The sequence below is a fragment of the Acanthochromis polyacanthus genome, chromosome 8 (assembly GCF_021347895.1).
Source record: "Acanthochromis polyacanthus isolate Apoly-LR-REF ecotype Palm Island chromosome 8, KAUST_Apoly_ChrSc, whole genome shotgun sequence".
NCBI lineage: Eukaryota > Metazoa > Chordata > Actinopteri > Pomacentridae > Acanthochromis > Acanthochromis polyacanthus.
In genome coordinates, this window is record NC_067120.1 from 39,773,076 (window position 1) to 39,790,386 (window position 17,311).

Consider the following 17,311-nt stretch of genomic DNA (forward strand, 5'->3'; position numbering starts at 1 on the left):
TTCGTCGTGTTGCTGACAGATGTTCGTCGTGTTGCTGACAGATGTTCGTCGTGTTGCTGACAGATGTTCGTCGTGTTGCTGACAGATGTTCGTCCTGTTGCTGACAGATGTTCGTCCTGTTGCTGACAGATGTTCGTCGTGTTGCTGACAGATGTTCGTCGTGTTGTTTGTCGTGCTGTTGACAGATGTTCATGTTGTTTCACAGATGTTCATGTTGTTTCACACATGTTCATCATGTTGCTGACAGATGTTAGTTGTGTTGTTGACAGATGTTCATCCTGTTGCTGACAGATGTTCGTCGTGTTGTTCGTCGTGCTGTTGACAGATGTTCGTCATGTTGTTGTTGACAGATGTTCGTCATGTTGTTGTTGACAGATGTTCGTTGTTGACAGATGTTCATCATGTTGTTGTTGACAGATGTTCGTCATGTTGTTGTTGACAGATGTTCATCATGTTGTTGACAGATGTTCGTTGTTGACAGATGTTCATCATGTTGTTGACAGATGTTCGTCATGTTGTTGTTGACAGATGTTCGTCATGTTGTTGTTTCACAGATGTTCATCATGTTGTTGCTGACAGATGTTCATCATGTTTCACAGATGTTCGTCATGTTGTTGTTGACAGATGTTCGTCATGTTGTTGTTGACAGATGTTCGTTGTTGACAGATGTTCGTCATGTTGTTGTTGACAGATGTTCGTCATGTTGTTGTTGACAGATGTTCATCATGTTGTTGTTGACAGATGTTCGTCATGTTGTTGTTGACAGATGTTCGTTGTTGACAGATGTTCATCATGTTGTTGTTGACAGATGTTCGTCATGTTTCACAGATGTTCATCATGTTGTTGCTGACAGATGTTCATCATGTTGTTTCACAGATGTTCGTCATGTTGTTGTTGACAGATGTTCGTTGTTGACAGATGTTCGTCATGTTGTTGTTGACAGATGTTCGTTGTTGACAGATGTTCATCATGTTGTTGTTGACAGATGTTCGTCATGTTGTTGTTGACAGATGTTCGTCATGTTGTTGACAGATGTTCGTCATGTTGTTGCTGACAGATGTTCATCATGTTGTTGCTGACAGATGTTCGTTGTTGACAGATGTTCGTCATGTTGTTGTTGACAGATGTTCGTCATGTTGTTGACAGATGTTCGTCATGTTGTTGTTGACAGATGTTCGTCATGTTGTTGTTGACAGATGTTCGTTGTTGACAGATGTTCGTCATGTTGTTGTTGACAGATGTTCGTTGTTGACAGATGTTGGTCATGTTGTTGACAGATGTTCGTCATGTTGTTGTTGACAGATGTTCGTCATGTTGTTGTTTCACAGATGTTCATCATGTTGTTGTTGACAGATGTTCGTCATGTTGTTGTTTCACAGATGTTCATCATGTTGTTGTTGACAGATGTTCGTCATGTTGTTGACAGATGTTCGTCATGTTGTTGTTGACAGATGTTCGTCATGTTGTTTCACAGATGTTCGTCACGTTGTTGTTGACAGATGTTCATCATGTTGTTGTTGACAGATGTTCGTCATGTTGTTGTTTCACAGATGTTCGTCATGTTGTTGTTTCACAGATGTTCGTCATGTTGTTGTTGACAGATGTTCGTCATGTTGTTGACAGATGTTCGTCATGTTGTTGTTGACAGATGTTCATCATGTTGTTTCACAGATGTTCATCATGTTGTTGTTGACAGATGTTCGTTGTTGACAGATGTTCATCATGTTGTTGTTGACAGATGTTCGTCATGTTGTTGTTGACAGATGTTCGTCATGTTGTTGTTTCACAGATGTTCATCATGTTGTTGTTGACAGATGTTCGTTGTTGACAGATGTTCATCATGTTGTTGTTGACAGATGTTCGTCATGTTGTTGTTGACAGATGTTCGTCATGTTGTTGTTTCACAGATGTTTGTCATGTTGTTGACAGATGTTCATCATGTTGTTGTTGACAGATGTTCGTTGTTGACAGATGTTCATCATGTTGTTGACAGATGTTCGTCATGTTGTTGTTTCACAGATGTTCATCATGTTGTTGTTGACAGATGTTCATCATGTTGTTGTTTCACAGATGTTTGTCATGTTGTTGACAGATGTTCATCATGTTGTTGTTGACAGATGTTCATCATGTTGTTGTTGACAGATGTTCGTCATGTTGTTGTTGACAGATGTTCGTCATGTTGTTGTTTCACAGATGTTCATGTTGTTGTTGACAGATGTTCGTCATGTTGTTGTTGACAGATGTTCGTCATGTTGTTGTTTCACAGATGTTCATCATGTTGTTGTTGACAGATGTTCGTCATGTTGTTGTTTCACAGATGTTCATCATGTTGTTGTTGACAGATGTTCGTCATGTTGTTGTTGACAGATGTTCGTCATGTTGTTGTTGACAGATGTTCGTCATGTTGTTGTTTCACAGATGTTCATCATGTTGTTGTTGACAGATGTTCGTCATGTTGTTGTTTCACAGATGTTCATCATGTTGTTGTTGACAGATGTTCATCATGTTGTTGTTGACAGATGTTCGTCATGTTGTTTCACAGATGTTCATCATGTTGAGGTTCCATCTCTCAGTGAAGCTTCCAGAGCCTCTCTGTGATCCTCTGCCCTGCTTCAGATCTTCTATCCTCATATAAAGACCCGTCAGCTGCTGTAAACTTCATGTTTTCATTTGTTAACACGTCTCCAAAGGCAGCCTGATGTTTCCTCTAATCTCTGAACTGATCTCAGCCGGTCGGTGTTTGTTTTCCTTTTCCATCTTCATTTTTTTCTTCCTCTCCTTGCTGCAGACGCTGAGGTTTATCACAGGGTTGGACTTAGATCGCATCTTTTGTTTGTCTGACTTTTGCCGTTTTGTGCTTCCTTCTTATTTTTGTCATTTTGTGTTTTGCTTTATTTGTTGTTTTTCGCCTTGTTTTTGTCATTTTGTTTCTCGTTTTTGTCATTTTTGTAACATTTTGTCTTTTGTATTTTACTGTCTGACTTTTGTCATTCATCTCATGTTTTTGTCATTTTCTTTCCCCTTTGTCTCACTTGTGTTTTTTGTCTTATTTTTGGTATTTTGTGTGTCGCTTTATTCGTTTTGTGTGTTGTTACGTTGTGTTGTTTATCCATTTTTTGTCGCTTAGTAACTTTCGGTTTTGTGTCTCATTTTTGTAATATTTTGTCTTGTTTTGTCTTGTCGGTTTTTTAATGTCTGACTTGTCGTTCGTCTCATGTTTTTGTTTATTTGTTTTATTTTTGTCTCATTTGTGTTTTTTGTCATTTTATGTTTCATTTTATTCATTGTTTTGTGTCATGTTTTTGTTACTTTGTTTCTCACTTTTGTAATTTTTTGTCTCGTTTTTGTCGTTTGTTGCTTTGTAACTTTTTGTCTAAATTTTTTGTCTTTTCTGTTTTCTTTCGTGTCGTTTGTCTCATTTTGTTTCTCACTTTTGGCATTTTTGTCTCATTTTGTCTTGCTTTTGTCGTCTTTTGTCGTTCGTCCTTTTTGTCTACTCGTGTTTTTTGTCTCATTTCTTTCGTTTTGTGTTTCTTCCAGATGTCTGGAGGGAGGTGTGAGATGTTCTGCGGGTTCCTTACAGTCGACGTTCCAGCGGATGTTCCTGGTGGAGAGCTTCAGAGAGTCGTTGATTCGCTCTAAAACCGTCTGGAGCTTCTGTTTCTGGGCGATTTCCGACTGGGTCACCTCGGCCACGTTCAGCTTCTCCCCCTCCAGCTTCTCTAAACACAGAAATGGAAAAATATCACCACTTAAAAAAAAAAATCTACACTCAAAGCAGCAAACAAGTGTTTTTTTATACAGCGTCTTATCAAACACAGAGGCTGCTTTAAAAGAAATGGAGAAAAAAAAGTAAAAATAAAAATAGAGCAAAATAAAATACATTAAAATACAAAATAGAGACGAATTAGATTAAATTCACAAAATTACATAATTCAAAAAATGAATTTGAAGTCAAATTTAGTAGCTTCATTAAAACTGGCTGAAAAAAACTAATAAATAAAATAAATAAACTTACAAAATACAGCAGAGATCAATAAAATCAATTTGCAGTTTAATTCAAACTAAACTGACTTAAACAGCTGAAAAAGATCATTTTAAAAAAGTGAAACTACAAAATACAGCAGAGTTAATTTAGATTAATTAAATAATTTATAAAAATAATCTGCAGTTGAATTTTGTAGTTTAGTTAAAACTGACCGACTTAAAAAGCTGAAAAAAAAAAAATAAATAAAACAAGTGAAAGTACAAAATACAGCAGATAAATAAATTAAATGAAATAATTCATAAAATCAATCTGGAGTCAAATTTTCATTTCTAAATCTATTATTGATGGAAATATTCAGTTATTTTTTCACTGAGATCAGCAGAAACCTGAGAATGAATTAAATCAAAAACAGAGAAAATCAGTCAGAGCTGGTGAGGTTTAAGGAGCACAAAAGTGATTTTTCTCAGTCCAGAGTTGGTAGAAGAAGCTAACAGCTGATCTGCTCTGAGATCTGTGGTGTTTTATTAAACCTGGACTTATTTATTAAACCTGGACTTGTTTATAAATCTGCCTCAGATGCCAGCGATGACCGTCAGCTCTCCTTAGAACTCAGAAATGAAGCGAAGCAGCAGACGTTTATCTGAGCTCACAGGAAATCACAGAATCACAACATTATTATTATTACAACTCTGGAGGAGAAATGAGGTCATGTTTGGGTGTTCATTTTGAAGTTCAGCTGCAGTTCTGTCAGAAGAACCGAGAAACTTCAGCTGATGATGAACTGTTCAACAAATAAACTGATAATTAATGATTTCAATTAAACCAGGGCTGTCCAACATGAGGCCCGTGGTCCAAAAGTGGTCCTCCAGAGGGTCCAATCCGGCCCTCAAAGTGGAAAAATTACAGAGAAGACATTAATGCAGATTGTTAATTAGTAAAAGTATAAATTTAAAATCATTTCTAGACCATGACAAGTTGTTTGGATCACACAAAATCATTTTTCAGAGTAAAATACTAATTGTTGTTTTTGTCCTTGTCGTATTTTTGTCATTTTGTGTTTTCCTTTATTTGTAGTTTTGTGTAGCGTTTTTGTTGTTTTGTGTTTGTCTCGCTTGTTTTCTCTACTTTTTTGTTGCCTTGTTTCTCACTTTTGTCATTTTGTTTCGTTTTTGTAATACGTCGTCTCATTTTTTTTGTCCTTCTTTTGTCATTAGTTTCGTGTTTTTCTCGTTTTGTTTCTTGCTTTTATAATTTTTTGAATAATTTTTGTCATTTGTTCATTGTTTTGTTACTTTGTAACTTTAGTATCTACTTTTTTGTCTCTTTTTTGTTTTGTTTCATGTCGTTTCATTTTGTGTCTCAATTTGTAATATTTTGTTTTTGTCGTTTTTAGTCCTTGTTTTATCTTTTGTCATTTGTTTCTCGTTTTTTGTTTCCTTTTCTGTCTTTCTTGTATCGTTTGTCCATGTTTTTTGCTGTGTACATTTTTTGTGCTTCATTCTGTCATTTGTTTCTGTTGTTGTTTTGTGTCTCATTTCTGTAATGTCTTGTTTGTCTGACTTTTGTCTCATGTTTTGTTTCGTTTATGTCTCACTGTCATTTTGTGTTTTGCTTTGTTCATAGTTTTGTGTTTTATTTTGTCTCATTAGTCCATTTTTTGTTGCTTTGTAACTTTTTCCATTCTAATTTTTAGGGTTCTCACCAAACAGCTTCTGCAGAACTTGTCCATCATAGAGATCTTCAGCCAGATCCTTGACGATGATCCTCTCACCAACCAGGACGTCGTTTATCCAGTCGATCAGCACCTGGACACGTAGAAAACAAGACAAACACTGTCATTGTGGTCATTTTGTGTCTCTTTGTGGTCGTTTTGTGTCTTTTTGTGTCTTTTTTTAGTCATTTTGTGTCTTTTTTTAGTCATTTTGGGTCTCTGTGATAATTTTGTGCCTTTTTTTAGTCACGTTGTGTCTTTTTTTAGTCATTTTGTGTCTGTTTGTGGTCATTTTGTGTCTTTTTTAGTCATTTTGTGTCTGTTTGTGGTCATTTTGTGCCTTTTTTAGTCACGTTGTGTCTTTTTAGTCATTTTGTGTCTGTTTGTGGTCATTTTGTGTCTTTTTTTAGTCATTTTGTGTCTCTTTGTGATAATTTTGTGCCTTTTTTTAGTCACGTTGTGTCTTTTTTAGCCATTTTGTGTCTGTTTGTGGTCATTTTGTGTCTTTTTTAGTCATTTTGTGTCTGTTTGTGGTCATTTTGTGTCTGTTTGTGGTCATTTTGTGCCTATTTTTAGTCACGTTGTGTCTTTTTTAGTCATTTTGTGTCTGTTTGTGGTCATTTTGTGTCTTTTTTTAGTCATTTTGTGTCTCTTTGTGATAATTTTGTGCCTTTTTTAGTCACGTGTCTTTTTTTAGTCATTTTGGGTCTCTTTGTGGTCATTTTGTGTTCTTTTTAGTCATTTTGTGTCTGTTTGTGTTCATTTTGTGTCTTTTTTAGCCATTTGTGTCTCTTTGTGATAATTTTGTGCCTTTTTTGTCACATTGTGTCTTTTTTAGTCATTTTGTGTCTGTTTGTAGTCATTTTGTGTCTTTTTTTAGTGATTTTGTGTCTCTGTGATAATTTTGTGCCTTTTTTTAGTCACGTTGTGTCTTTTTTTGTCATTTTGTCTGTTTGTGGTCATTTTGTGTCTTTTTAAATCATTTTGAATCTCTTTGTGGTCCTTTTGTGTCTTTTTTATTCATTTTGTGTCCTTTTTAGTCATTTTGTGTCTCTTTATGATCAATTTGTGTCCTTTTTAGTCATTTTGTGTCTCTTTGTGGTCATTTTGTGTCTTTTTTAGTCATTTTGTGTCATTTTTAGTCATTTCGTGTCCTTTTGTTTAGTCATTTTGTGTCTCTTTGTGGTCATTTTGTGTCTTTCTAAGTCATTTTGTCTTTTTTTTAGTCATTTTGTGTCTCTTTGTGGTCATTTTGTGTCTTTTTTTAATCATGTTGTGTCTCTCTCTGGTCATTTTGTGTCCTTTTTTAGTCATTTTGGGTCTCTTTGTGGTCATTTTGTGCTTTTTTTTAGTCATTTTGTGTCTGTTTGTGGTCATTTTGTGTCTTTTTTAGTCATTTTGTGTCTCTGTGATAATTTTGTGCCTTTTTTTAGTCACATTGTGTCTTTTTTTGTCATTTTGTGTCTGTTTGTAGTCATTTTGTGCCTTTTTTAGTCATTTTGTGTCTCTTTGTGATAATTTCGTGCCTTTTTTTAGTCACGTTGTGTCTGTTTGTGGTCATTTTGTGTCTGTTTGTGGTCATTTTGTGTCTTTTTTTAGTCACGTTGTGTCTTTTTTAGTCATTTTGTGTCTGTTTGTGGTCATTTTGTGTCTTTTTAAGTCATTTTGTGTCTATGTTTTTCATTTTGTGTCTCTTTGTGATAATTTCGTGCCTTTTTTTAGTCACGTTGTGTCTGTTTGTGGTCATTTTGTGTCTTTTTAAGTCATTTTGTGTCTATGTTTTTCATTTTGTGTCTTTTTGTGGTGATTTTGTCTGTTTTTGTGGTCCTTTTATAAATCTTTCTAGTCATAACTTTAGGTGCCTGTACAGAATGCAAAGAAACGTAATTTGTCAATTTTATGACATGAATTGATTCTTTTTTTGAAATTTTGGTTTGAAATTAGATTAAATATCAAAGCTAATAAAAAGGCAGAAACGTGAGCTCTAACTTTAGCTGTATGCATCTTTATTGTTGTAACCGGGTCACTAAAAGGCGTTAAAACAAACCTGTTAGTTGATAAAATGAACAAAAACCTTTGCTAGCCTGATTTTAAATCCTTAAAACTGACGTAAATCAGGACATTTGAGTTCATTCCTGCAGCTGAAAATCCACTGGTTCAGGCGTTTTACTGTAATTATGGGCTTTTTTGCATATTTACTTGCAGGTCATTAGGAGATACGACTCAGAAATGCGTAAAAACCTGCAAACCTTCATGAGCTCCTGCAGCTTTCGGTCGTTCTTGGAGTTGGGGTCGACCATGGTTCGCACCTCGTTCTCCTCTGGAGGATTAACAGAAGTCAGAATCACACAAAATACACAAGAAACACAACATTTATCAGCTAGAAATAACCCGAAAAAGCCCATTCCTTCTGCCCAGAGCGACCTAACAGGCTCCCCACATGGCGTCAGGTTCGGCTGTTTTCTCTGTAACTCCTCATAAATCTGTTTGTTTACCCAGCATGGTGTCCTCAGGGTCCAGCTCATAGTGTGAAGGGCTGAGAGGAAGGTTGATGGCGTTTATTCCCTCCTCCTGAAGCTCAGACACTACGAGGAACGAGTTAAAAACAGCAGAACACGTTAAATCACACAAACCTTCAGTTTCTATTAACTGTTCATTTAAATCTCACTTTTTCTGTATTTTATGTGCATGTAAAGAAATAAAACATATTTTATACTTTTATTATCATCAATAAATTATTATTTGCTCCTGAAATCACAAATCTTTAAAAACAGGCCGTTAAAATACAGTTTTGCATCTTAAATGCCTCCAAAAAGAGACGGATTCTGTCATTTTTAACAGTAAATAGTTCATTTTGGGGACTACTTTCTGCTGCGGATTGATACAGATTTAATGCTGCAGAACGACAGTGAATTAGGAAATAATATTTAATTACAGAAAAAGTATTGATTTACACGCTGACTGTAAAGAACCAAAACTGTAAATAAAGTTCAGACTAAAAACCTGATTTCTAAAAATACCAACATGTGGCCATAAAACTACCGTTTTCCTGTATTTAAATCAGCCAAAAATACGAGTGTTTTCAAGAGATTTGCAGCTTGTGGAAGCAGTTTGCTGCTGGATATTTCATGTTATTTAATAAAGTTAACGTTTCTATTTTTATAACCTTCTGTCTTCTTCTACTGTTCTAATCAGGTGGTTGTAATTATTCTACAAAATCTGTGTTTTAATTTTTCTGCACTCTGACTTTGATCCATTTAAATCAATTAATTAAATTTATGATTATTACTTCTTTTATTTGTCGCTTTATTTACATATTTTAGTCTAGTTTACCTGTTGTTTAATACTTCCTTTTTTATTATCAGTCATTTTCATTATATTATTTTACTACTTAATTATTAGAAATTAATATATTTATCATTTTTATTTTATTTTTTAACCTACATTTTTTCTCATTTTATCAGTTTTTTCCAGATTGTTTTCCTTTTCATATTTTTGCTTTGTTATTTTTTTATTATTATTTCCCTTTTCATTATATTAAAATTATTATCAATCATTTTACTATTTCATTTTACTATTTATTACAAATACAGATAAATATATTTAGTTAGTTATTTTAGATTTTGACCAATATTTCTTTATTTAAATCACTTTTTTCTTTATATTTTTGCTTTGTTTGCATTGCTCAGTTGTATTATTTTAAAATTTTATTAATCATTTTTATTATATTATTTTGCTATTTATGATAAATTAAGATTCATATAATTATTTCATTTTCTACCTATATTTTTCATTTTATCAGTTTTTTCTAGTCTCTTTCCTTTATGTTTTTGTTTTGTGTATTTTTGTTTTATTACATCCTTTTTTATTATTTTAATATTACCATTCATTTTTATTATATTACTTTGCTATTTAATTATTATAAATACAGATTCATATACTTATTTTATTATTTTTATTTTATTTTATATTTTAACCTATATTTATTACATTTTATCATTTTTTTCTGGTCGCTTTCCTTTATGTTTTTGTTTTGTTTATTTTTGCTTTATTGCATCCTTTTTTATTATTACCATTCATTTTTATTATATTACTTTGCTATTTAATTATTATAAATACAGATCCATATACTTATTTTATTATTTTTATTTTATTTTTTTTACATTTTATCATTTTTTTCCTTTACATTTTTGCTTTGTTTGCATTGTTAGACGTGTAACATCAACCAGCTGTGAAGCCAAAAAGGTGAATCTAAAGTTCAGATTCACAGCAGCTGCAAACAGCCAAAGACTCGTCCAGAAGCATCCAGCGCTAGCATAGCACGCTAACAGAGCCACTTCCTGCTTCTCAGCGGGCTCCTTGGCTTTCCCAGCATGCCGTTCTGCTCGGCGTGAGCTGAGAGCCGCCAAGCGAACATCCTGCATTTCTGTGGAACAACAACATCCTCTCAATCAACACCGTCTGCCAGCATCACTTCACACCGAGGGCTGGGAGAATATTCCTGCTCCAGACCTTCGACTCCCTCCCAGTGACTCAAAGCACAACATCCAGATCTGATCGACACACAAAGTCAGTCTGTCTTTGTGGCCACAGACCAAAACGAGTTCAGAATGACATGAAGTTTGTCCTAAATGACTCGCAAATGATCCCAGAGACACAAAAATGATCCAAAATGATGAGAAAAGCTCCAAGTTGACATAAAACTTGTTGAAAATGACCAGAAAATGGTCCAAAATGAGTCAGAATTCACACAAAAATTACCCAAAAGTGATCCAAACTGACTGAAGATTTGCAGAACGACACAAAATTAGTCCACGATGCTTCAAAAATGACAGAAAATGACTCGAAAATGATGCAAAATTACAGGAAATTTGGTGGAAATACAATGAAAATTGTCCTAAATTGCTTGAAAATGATCCAATTTCTGAGTCAATAATTGTCTGAAATTGTAGAAAAAAATGGTTCTGAACAGAAACCAGATTCAGTGTTCAGACTGAGACACCTGGGTGGATTTAAACTGATCTGGTGTCACTTTTTACCAGAACTCAGATGTGTTTTTCTAAATGTCATGGTTCTATCTGCTGGACTGATGAAGTTCTGAAAAAGTCCATTAAAAAGTGATAAATCTGGATGTGCCTCTATGAAGCTAGAACTGTGATCATTAAAAAAGTTAGTGGAGACGAAGAACCAGCTGATTTTTTTCTCATTTTCACCTCACTTTAAAAAGATAATTTACACTAAAACAGCAGCGATCACACGTTTTCTAATCCTGTGAAAACACTGACATGTTCTATTTGGCCACAAGTCAAGTTATGGTTAATTCTGAGGAGAAAAAAATGAGTTAAAGATGTTTAATAGCAGCTGTGAACGGCTAGAATTCACACTTAGAGCTGCAATACAGTAACACGCCACTAATTAACAATCTGCTATGACTGTCATCCTCACTTCTGCTATTTAAAGTTGATTCATATGCAGTGGGTTTAAACACCAGCTCTGGTACCAAACAAGGATGCTAAGATGATGTTTGGCATCAGTTCCTGCCTTAAAAAATAATTTGCTCATTTTTTCTAGCTCGATATGTGCATATGCTGCTGAAGTAGTTAGCTAATAGCATGGCTAAAAGTAGAAGTTGTCAGATAAAATTATGGCGGGCAAAATTGTTGCTAAAAGTATAGCTAGCAGTTGAAATTGTCAGCTAATATTATAGCTAAAAGTTGAAATTAATAGCTAATAGTATGACTAACAGTAGAAATTGCCAGCTAAAAGCATGGCTAACTGTTAGCTAAAAGTATGGCTATCGGTAGAAAACTTTGGCTGTGTCTGAAATCGCATACTAACGTACTACATACTACATTCTCAATGAGTATATACTGTATACTACGTACTATAAGTATGATTAGAATGCTGACCGTTCACACTGTAGTATACTACTACGTTTCCCATAATGCATTTCAAACCTCCGACGACAAAAACCAGAAGTACTGCTATCAAATATCTCGGCTGAATGCCGGCTTCAGGTCGATTTTACGCTAACAAACAGTCGCATAATTAATGTGGCAATTTCCAGCCGGCACTCCTCATGCAGTTATTAGCTAGATTAGGCGAATCGTTTCAGTTGTAGCTGCAGGCTACTGGAGGTAGCTGCTACTTGTTCTGTATGCAAAGCGAGCTGCTGCAACTAGCTGCTAGCATTCAGTAGCACGTTGTGAGGCGTCTGACAAATTTAAAACGTTGGTCAGAAAACGCCTATTTCTCAACTCTGTGGGGTGATTAGGATGACTACTTAACCACATAAAATAAAATAAAAATCGCCGCGGTCCGGCCACAGATCCCGCGGAGGCTTGCATTTCGGTGGATAGCTCACAAAGCATTATGGGGCGGTTGAGTATGACTGGTGTTGTCACCGCGCATACTTAGAAATTTTCCGGAAATACTATACATCCGGGTATTTCTCGCGTACTCAGTCTTTTCATACGATCTAATGTGAACGCACTACATACTTATTTTGACGTCACATTTAGTATGAGTAGTACGTTAGTATGCCATTTCGGACACAGCCTTTGTCTAAAGGTGGTCAATAATTGACATTTTTAAATAAAAGTATGGCTAACATGGCATGACCAGTAGTTGATGTAGCTAGCTAATAGCATGGCTAAAAGGTAAAATTGCTAGACAAATGTCTGGGTAACAGTTGAAACTGTTCGCTAAAAGTGCAGCTAGCAGTTAAAATTGTCAGCTAATATTATAGCTAAAAGTTGAAGTTGTCAGGCAAAAGTATGGCTAACAGGTAAAATTCTTACTAAAAGTATAGCGAGCAAATTGTCAGCTAACATTACAGCTAAAAGTTGAAATTAATAGCGAATAGTATGGCTAACGAGTAAAATTGTTAGCTAAAAGTATGGCTAACAGGTAAAATTGTTAGCTAAAAGTATGGCTACCACCTATAACTGTTATTCTCACTTGTGCTATTTCAGGTTGATGCATATGCAGTCGGTTTGATACCAAACACGGATGCTAAGATGCTATTTTGGCATCACTTCCTGTCTTTAAAGGTCTCTTTTAGCAGATTATGTGCACACGCTGGCTGCAGGTTGAATTTCCTCTCGATCACAGAGGCGTCCTGACTGTCCTCGCCGCCATCACTCCTCCCCCTCCGTCATAAAACGAGGAAACGTGTCAGTCCGGTCGGTTAAATAATGCTAACAATAAAACAGCATCCTACCTGGAGGGCAGAGCGCTCCACAGCCCATGTCTGTCAGCCTCCGTCCCCCAGCCTCCAGCATCCTCTCCTGGCCGGCAGCACCAGCGCCGTCCCCTCTCTGGTCAAACTACCTCTACAGAGGATGGAGGATAACGTGTCTAAAGCCTCCTGACCTTCTCCTCCATCTTATCTCCTCCATTCAAACCTCAGCCATAAACGTCACACCGTCTCAGATTTATTCAGTGATCGGCGGTGGAGCGGCCGGCCCACGTTTTCCATCAAATCACAGAACAGCCAGCAGACGTCCACCGCTCCGCTGCATGAATCTACGGTGGAGGCAGTAATGAGATTACATCCACGTCTTCTGGACAAAGGCGACATAAAACGAGGCTCAGCTGTGCCACAGAATCCTGACTGACACCAAGTAATCATCCATCTGAAGGAGACCTTTCTCATTCCACGATAAAACCCGGCCTTCAACAATGAATGTCATCTGAACCACGGCAGTAAAGCAGACATCAGGAAACAGGCTTCTGGAGGATTCTTATTTACTGCATATTCCTGCTAGTTAAAGTCCAGCAGAGTGAGGTTTATGAACTGTTATATCAGAGCTCCAGAGCTGTTTCTGTATCTGCGACCGACCTCTGCTGGGTTATTTCTGCTCTGAACAGGCCTCTGGAGACACAACAGGAAGTTCTGTAGGTTTTTCTGTTATTTCTGACCATTTAATGGAGCAAAATGGTCTATTATTCTTTCAAACCATGAATAAGAAACCTAGCTAAAGTGGACTCTTATCATTTCTCTTTGGGAGATGACAAAATACCTACAACGCTGAGCAATTACAGCAACTGGGCAACTCTACACTAAATCTCAAATTGCATAATGTCTCTTTAATCTTTTTTAAGACCCCATATGTGAAACAATGTTGTTAATATTCATGCCATTAAATCATATAAAATTGTAAAAACAGTGAGTTGTGATTAAAAGAATCCTGGGTGATCCTTCTAACCGGCAGCTCCAGTGTTTCAGTGATTTATTTAACCGGAAAAATAAAAACATCGATAATCACAAAAATGCTGAATGTAAGATTGGATACTTCACAGTTGAGAATGTGAGCTAAAAGTTTGCAAACAGGTAATATTGTTAGCTAAATGTATGACTAACAGTAAAAACTGTCAGTTGCAAGCATGGCTAACAGTTAAAATTGTTGCTAAAAGTACAGCTAGCAGTTGAAATTGTTAGCTAAAAGTGTGGATAACTGTAGAAATTGTTGTCTAAAAGTCCACAACCACTGAAATTGTTAGCTAAATTATTAGTTTAAAGTGTAACTAACAGTTGAAATTAGGGCTGCAATTAACGACGCGTCGACTAATCGTCTGAGCACGATAAGTCATCAAAAGCGGAAGTGAACACGCAACACAACAGAAATCACCGTCCGACCGGAGCACTGAACACGGACGGACATCGGCGCTGCATCGTACATGTGTTATGTATACACGATGCAGCACGGATGTCTGCGTTTAGATACAGCTGTATAGTAAACGCTGATATCTGCATTTACGATAGATCACGGATGTCCGCACTGTATCGTGCATACATAATATATGCACGATGCAGCGCCGATGTCCGTCCGTGTTCAGCGCTCCGGTCGGACGGTGATTTCTTTTGCATTGCGCGCTCACTTCCACTTTTGATGACGGATCATGCTCAGACAATTAGTCGACGCGTCGTTAGTTGCAGCCCTAGTTGAAATTATTAGCTGATATTATGGCTAACAGCTGAAGTTGTCAGTTAAAAGTATAGCTAAAAGTTAAAATTGTAAGCTCAATGTCTGGGTAAAAGTTGAGATTGTTAGCTATGGATAACTCTGGAATATTTTAGGTAAAATTATGGCTAAAAGTAGAAACTGCCAGATACAAGTAAAGTTAACAGTAGAAATTGTTAGCTAAAAGGTATGGCTAACAGTAGAAAGTGTCAAAGTGTTCAACAATGGAAATTGTCAGATAATATATGGCTGAACAGTTGAGAATGTTAGCTAAAATTATAGCTAAGAGTTGAAATTATTAGCTGAAAGCATGGCTAATAGTTGAAGTTGTTAGCTCAAAGTATAGCCAAAAGTTTAAATTGTTAGCTACACGAATACCTAAAAGTTCAAATTGTTAGCTAAAAGTGTTGCTAACAGCAGAAACTGTCAGCTGCAAGTAAGACTAAAAGTAGAAATGGTTAGCTAAAGGTGTGGCTAATCGTTGAACACTTGAAGTAGCATGAAACTCAAAGAAATTGTTTATGTTTGCAACATACAGATAAACACTTAGAATTTTTTTAGATAAAAATAAAGCCTACAGGAGAAATTGTCAGCTAAAAGTATGGCAAACAGTTGAAAATGTTGGATAAAAGTGTAGCTAAAAGTTGAAATTATTAGCTGATAGCACGGCTAACAGTTGAAGTTGTTAACTAAAAGTACAGATAAGTTGGAACCTTTAGCGAAAAATATGGATAACTCTTGAAATTGTTAGCTAAACATATCGCTAACAGTACAAATAATCAGCTAAAAGTAAAGCAAACAGTAGAAATGGTTAGCTAAAGGTATGGCTAACAGCTAAACACGTGAAGTAGAATAAAACTAAAATTGTTTGCTACAAACAGATAACACTTGGAATTTTTTCGCTAAAGTATACCTTACTGTAGAAGTTGTCAGCAAAAAATATGGCTAACAGTTAAAAACGTTCGCTAAAAGTGTAGCTAACCATTGAAATTATTAGTTGATAGCATGGCTAATTGTGCAACTGTTAGCTAAAAGTAAAGCTAACAGTAGAAATTGTGAGCTAAAAGTATTTGTCTCTTAAAATATTATACATATTTCCACAAAAGTGCAATATAAACAAAGTCATTACTATTATTTTGGTGAAACTTAATTTTAATATAACTTTCCCACTATATCCACTGTCTGAATGTGGTTTCGAAATGAATGAGCTCCTGTCAGTGGATCAGGGAGGGTTCTGGTTCTGGTTCTCCTCCTCTGGGCCTGTGTTTATTCACGCCTCATTCCTACCACATTACTGCAGTGGATTCAATTCCTTACAAGGAGACAGACGCACCCTGCGGCCATGAAAACTGCTCAAGACTCCACACGTCCAGATCCACGGACTTTCTGCTAACTTTGGTGTTAAAGGGCTAAAAGTTTTAGCTAACTCTGTGAACTTTTAGTGCGCAGTATTCATGATAAATCTGTGTATTTACAGTCATTAAGGTCCAATGTATGGAGCAGAAATACTGGTAAAACTGTAAAATGATGTTTAAAACTCAACTATATTTTAAAAACAGTGCGGTAAAATCAAAACAAACCACTTCAAGTCGGTTATATTTTTTTAGCTAGCTGTTGTAGTTTTTAGGTAGCTGTTATGTGTTTTTAGCTAGCAGTTGCAGTTTTCAGCTAGCTGTTTACCTTCTTTAGCCTTTTTCCTTCTCGCCAAAGTTCCACCAAGTTTTCCCAGGAAAGAGTCGTCTTTCTTCCTGGAGGACGGAGATTTAGGCGTCGGGGATTTGGGGGAGGACGGGGACTTCTGAGGCGAAGAAGCCATCGTCGGACTGTCGCTTTAATCCGGGACAGTTAGCGGAGAAATGTCCGAGTGGACGTGGAAATTAAAGTTACAAAAAAAGTCCAAAATCTGCGTCCACTCCCTAAAGCGGAAACGGAATTCCAGGCATTTTCTTCAGAGGCTGGCCGGAGATTGTGGCTCCTCCTCCGCAGAGGAAGACCGGGGCAGGAGGACCAGGAGCGGGCTGGTCTGTGGAGGAGGGCCGGGATCAGGCTGCTGTCCGCCGGGCAGAAGGAGCTCCATAGTTGGTTGCTGCTGGAGGGTGTTCAGAAGCAGAAGCACAAATAACGATAAATGTAAAATCCATCCATCCGTTCTCTATACACCACTTTATCCTCATTAGGGTCGCGGGGGTCGCTGGAGGGGACACCCTGGACAGGTCGCCAGTCTGTCAATCACACTCACATTCACACCTACGGACAATTTAGAATAACCAATTAACCTCAGCATATTTTTGGACTGTGCGAGAAAGCCGGAGTGCCCGGAGAAAACCCACGCATGCACAGGGAGAACATGCAAAGTCCATGCAGAAAGATTCCAGGCCCAGGCCGGGATTTGAACCAGGGATCTTACTGCAAGGTGAAAGTGCTAACCACAACGTCACTGTGCAGCCCTAAATGTAAAACATGAATACAATAAATATTTTTATTGTACTCCTGGTATTTCTTTCACTTTTTTTCTTTTTGCAAAAAATGCAAAGAAATAAAAACAAAATAGAAAAAGAAGTCAAAATTTGGTCTCTATTATAGCACTTGGTTATGCTGTGTAGCTAAAAAAAAAAAAAACCTGCTCACACTAATATCGACTCAGCA

General features: G+C 36.5%; 1 protein-coding gene across 2 annotated transcripts in view; it reads right to left on the minus strand.

The window, feature by feature from the left end:
- The window catches only part of parvaa (parvin, alpha a), a 32,191-nt gene extending 15,559 nt beyond the window's left edge, over positions 1-16,632 (minus strand). The window contains exons 1-5 of one of the 2 annotated variants that reach the window (XM_022197333.2): positions 16,346-16,632; positions 8,195-8,284; positions 7,949-8,019; positions 5,691-5,793; positions 3,582-3,722 (exon numbers count right to left, since the gene is read on the minus strand). In XM_022197333.2, the coding sequence (XP_022053025.1) occupies positions 3,582-3,722; positions 5,691-5,793; positions 7,949-8,019; positions 8,195-8,284; positions 16,346-16,481 (541 nt within the window). In that variant the 5' untranslated portion in view covers positions 16,482-16,632. Of the gene's footprint in view, positions 1-3,581; positions 3,723-5,690; positions 5,794-7,948; positions 8,020-8,194; positions 8,285-12,921; positions 13,523-16,345 lie in introns of those variants that run through there. The other variant, XM_022197334.2, reaches the window with a different exon arrangement.
- Positions 16,633-17,311: the final 679 nt, after the last annotated feature.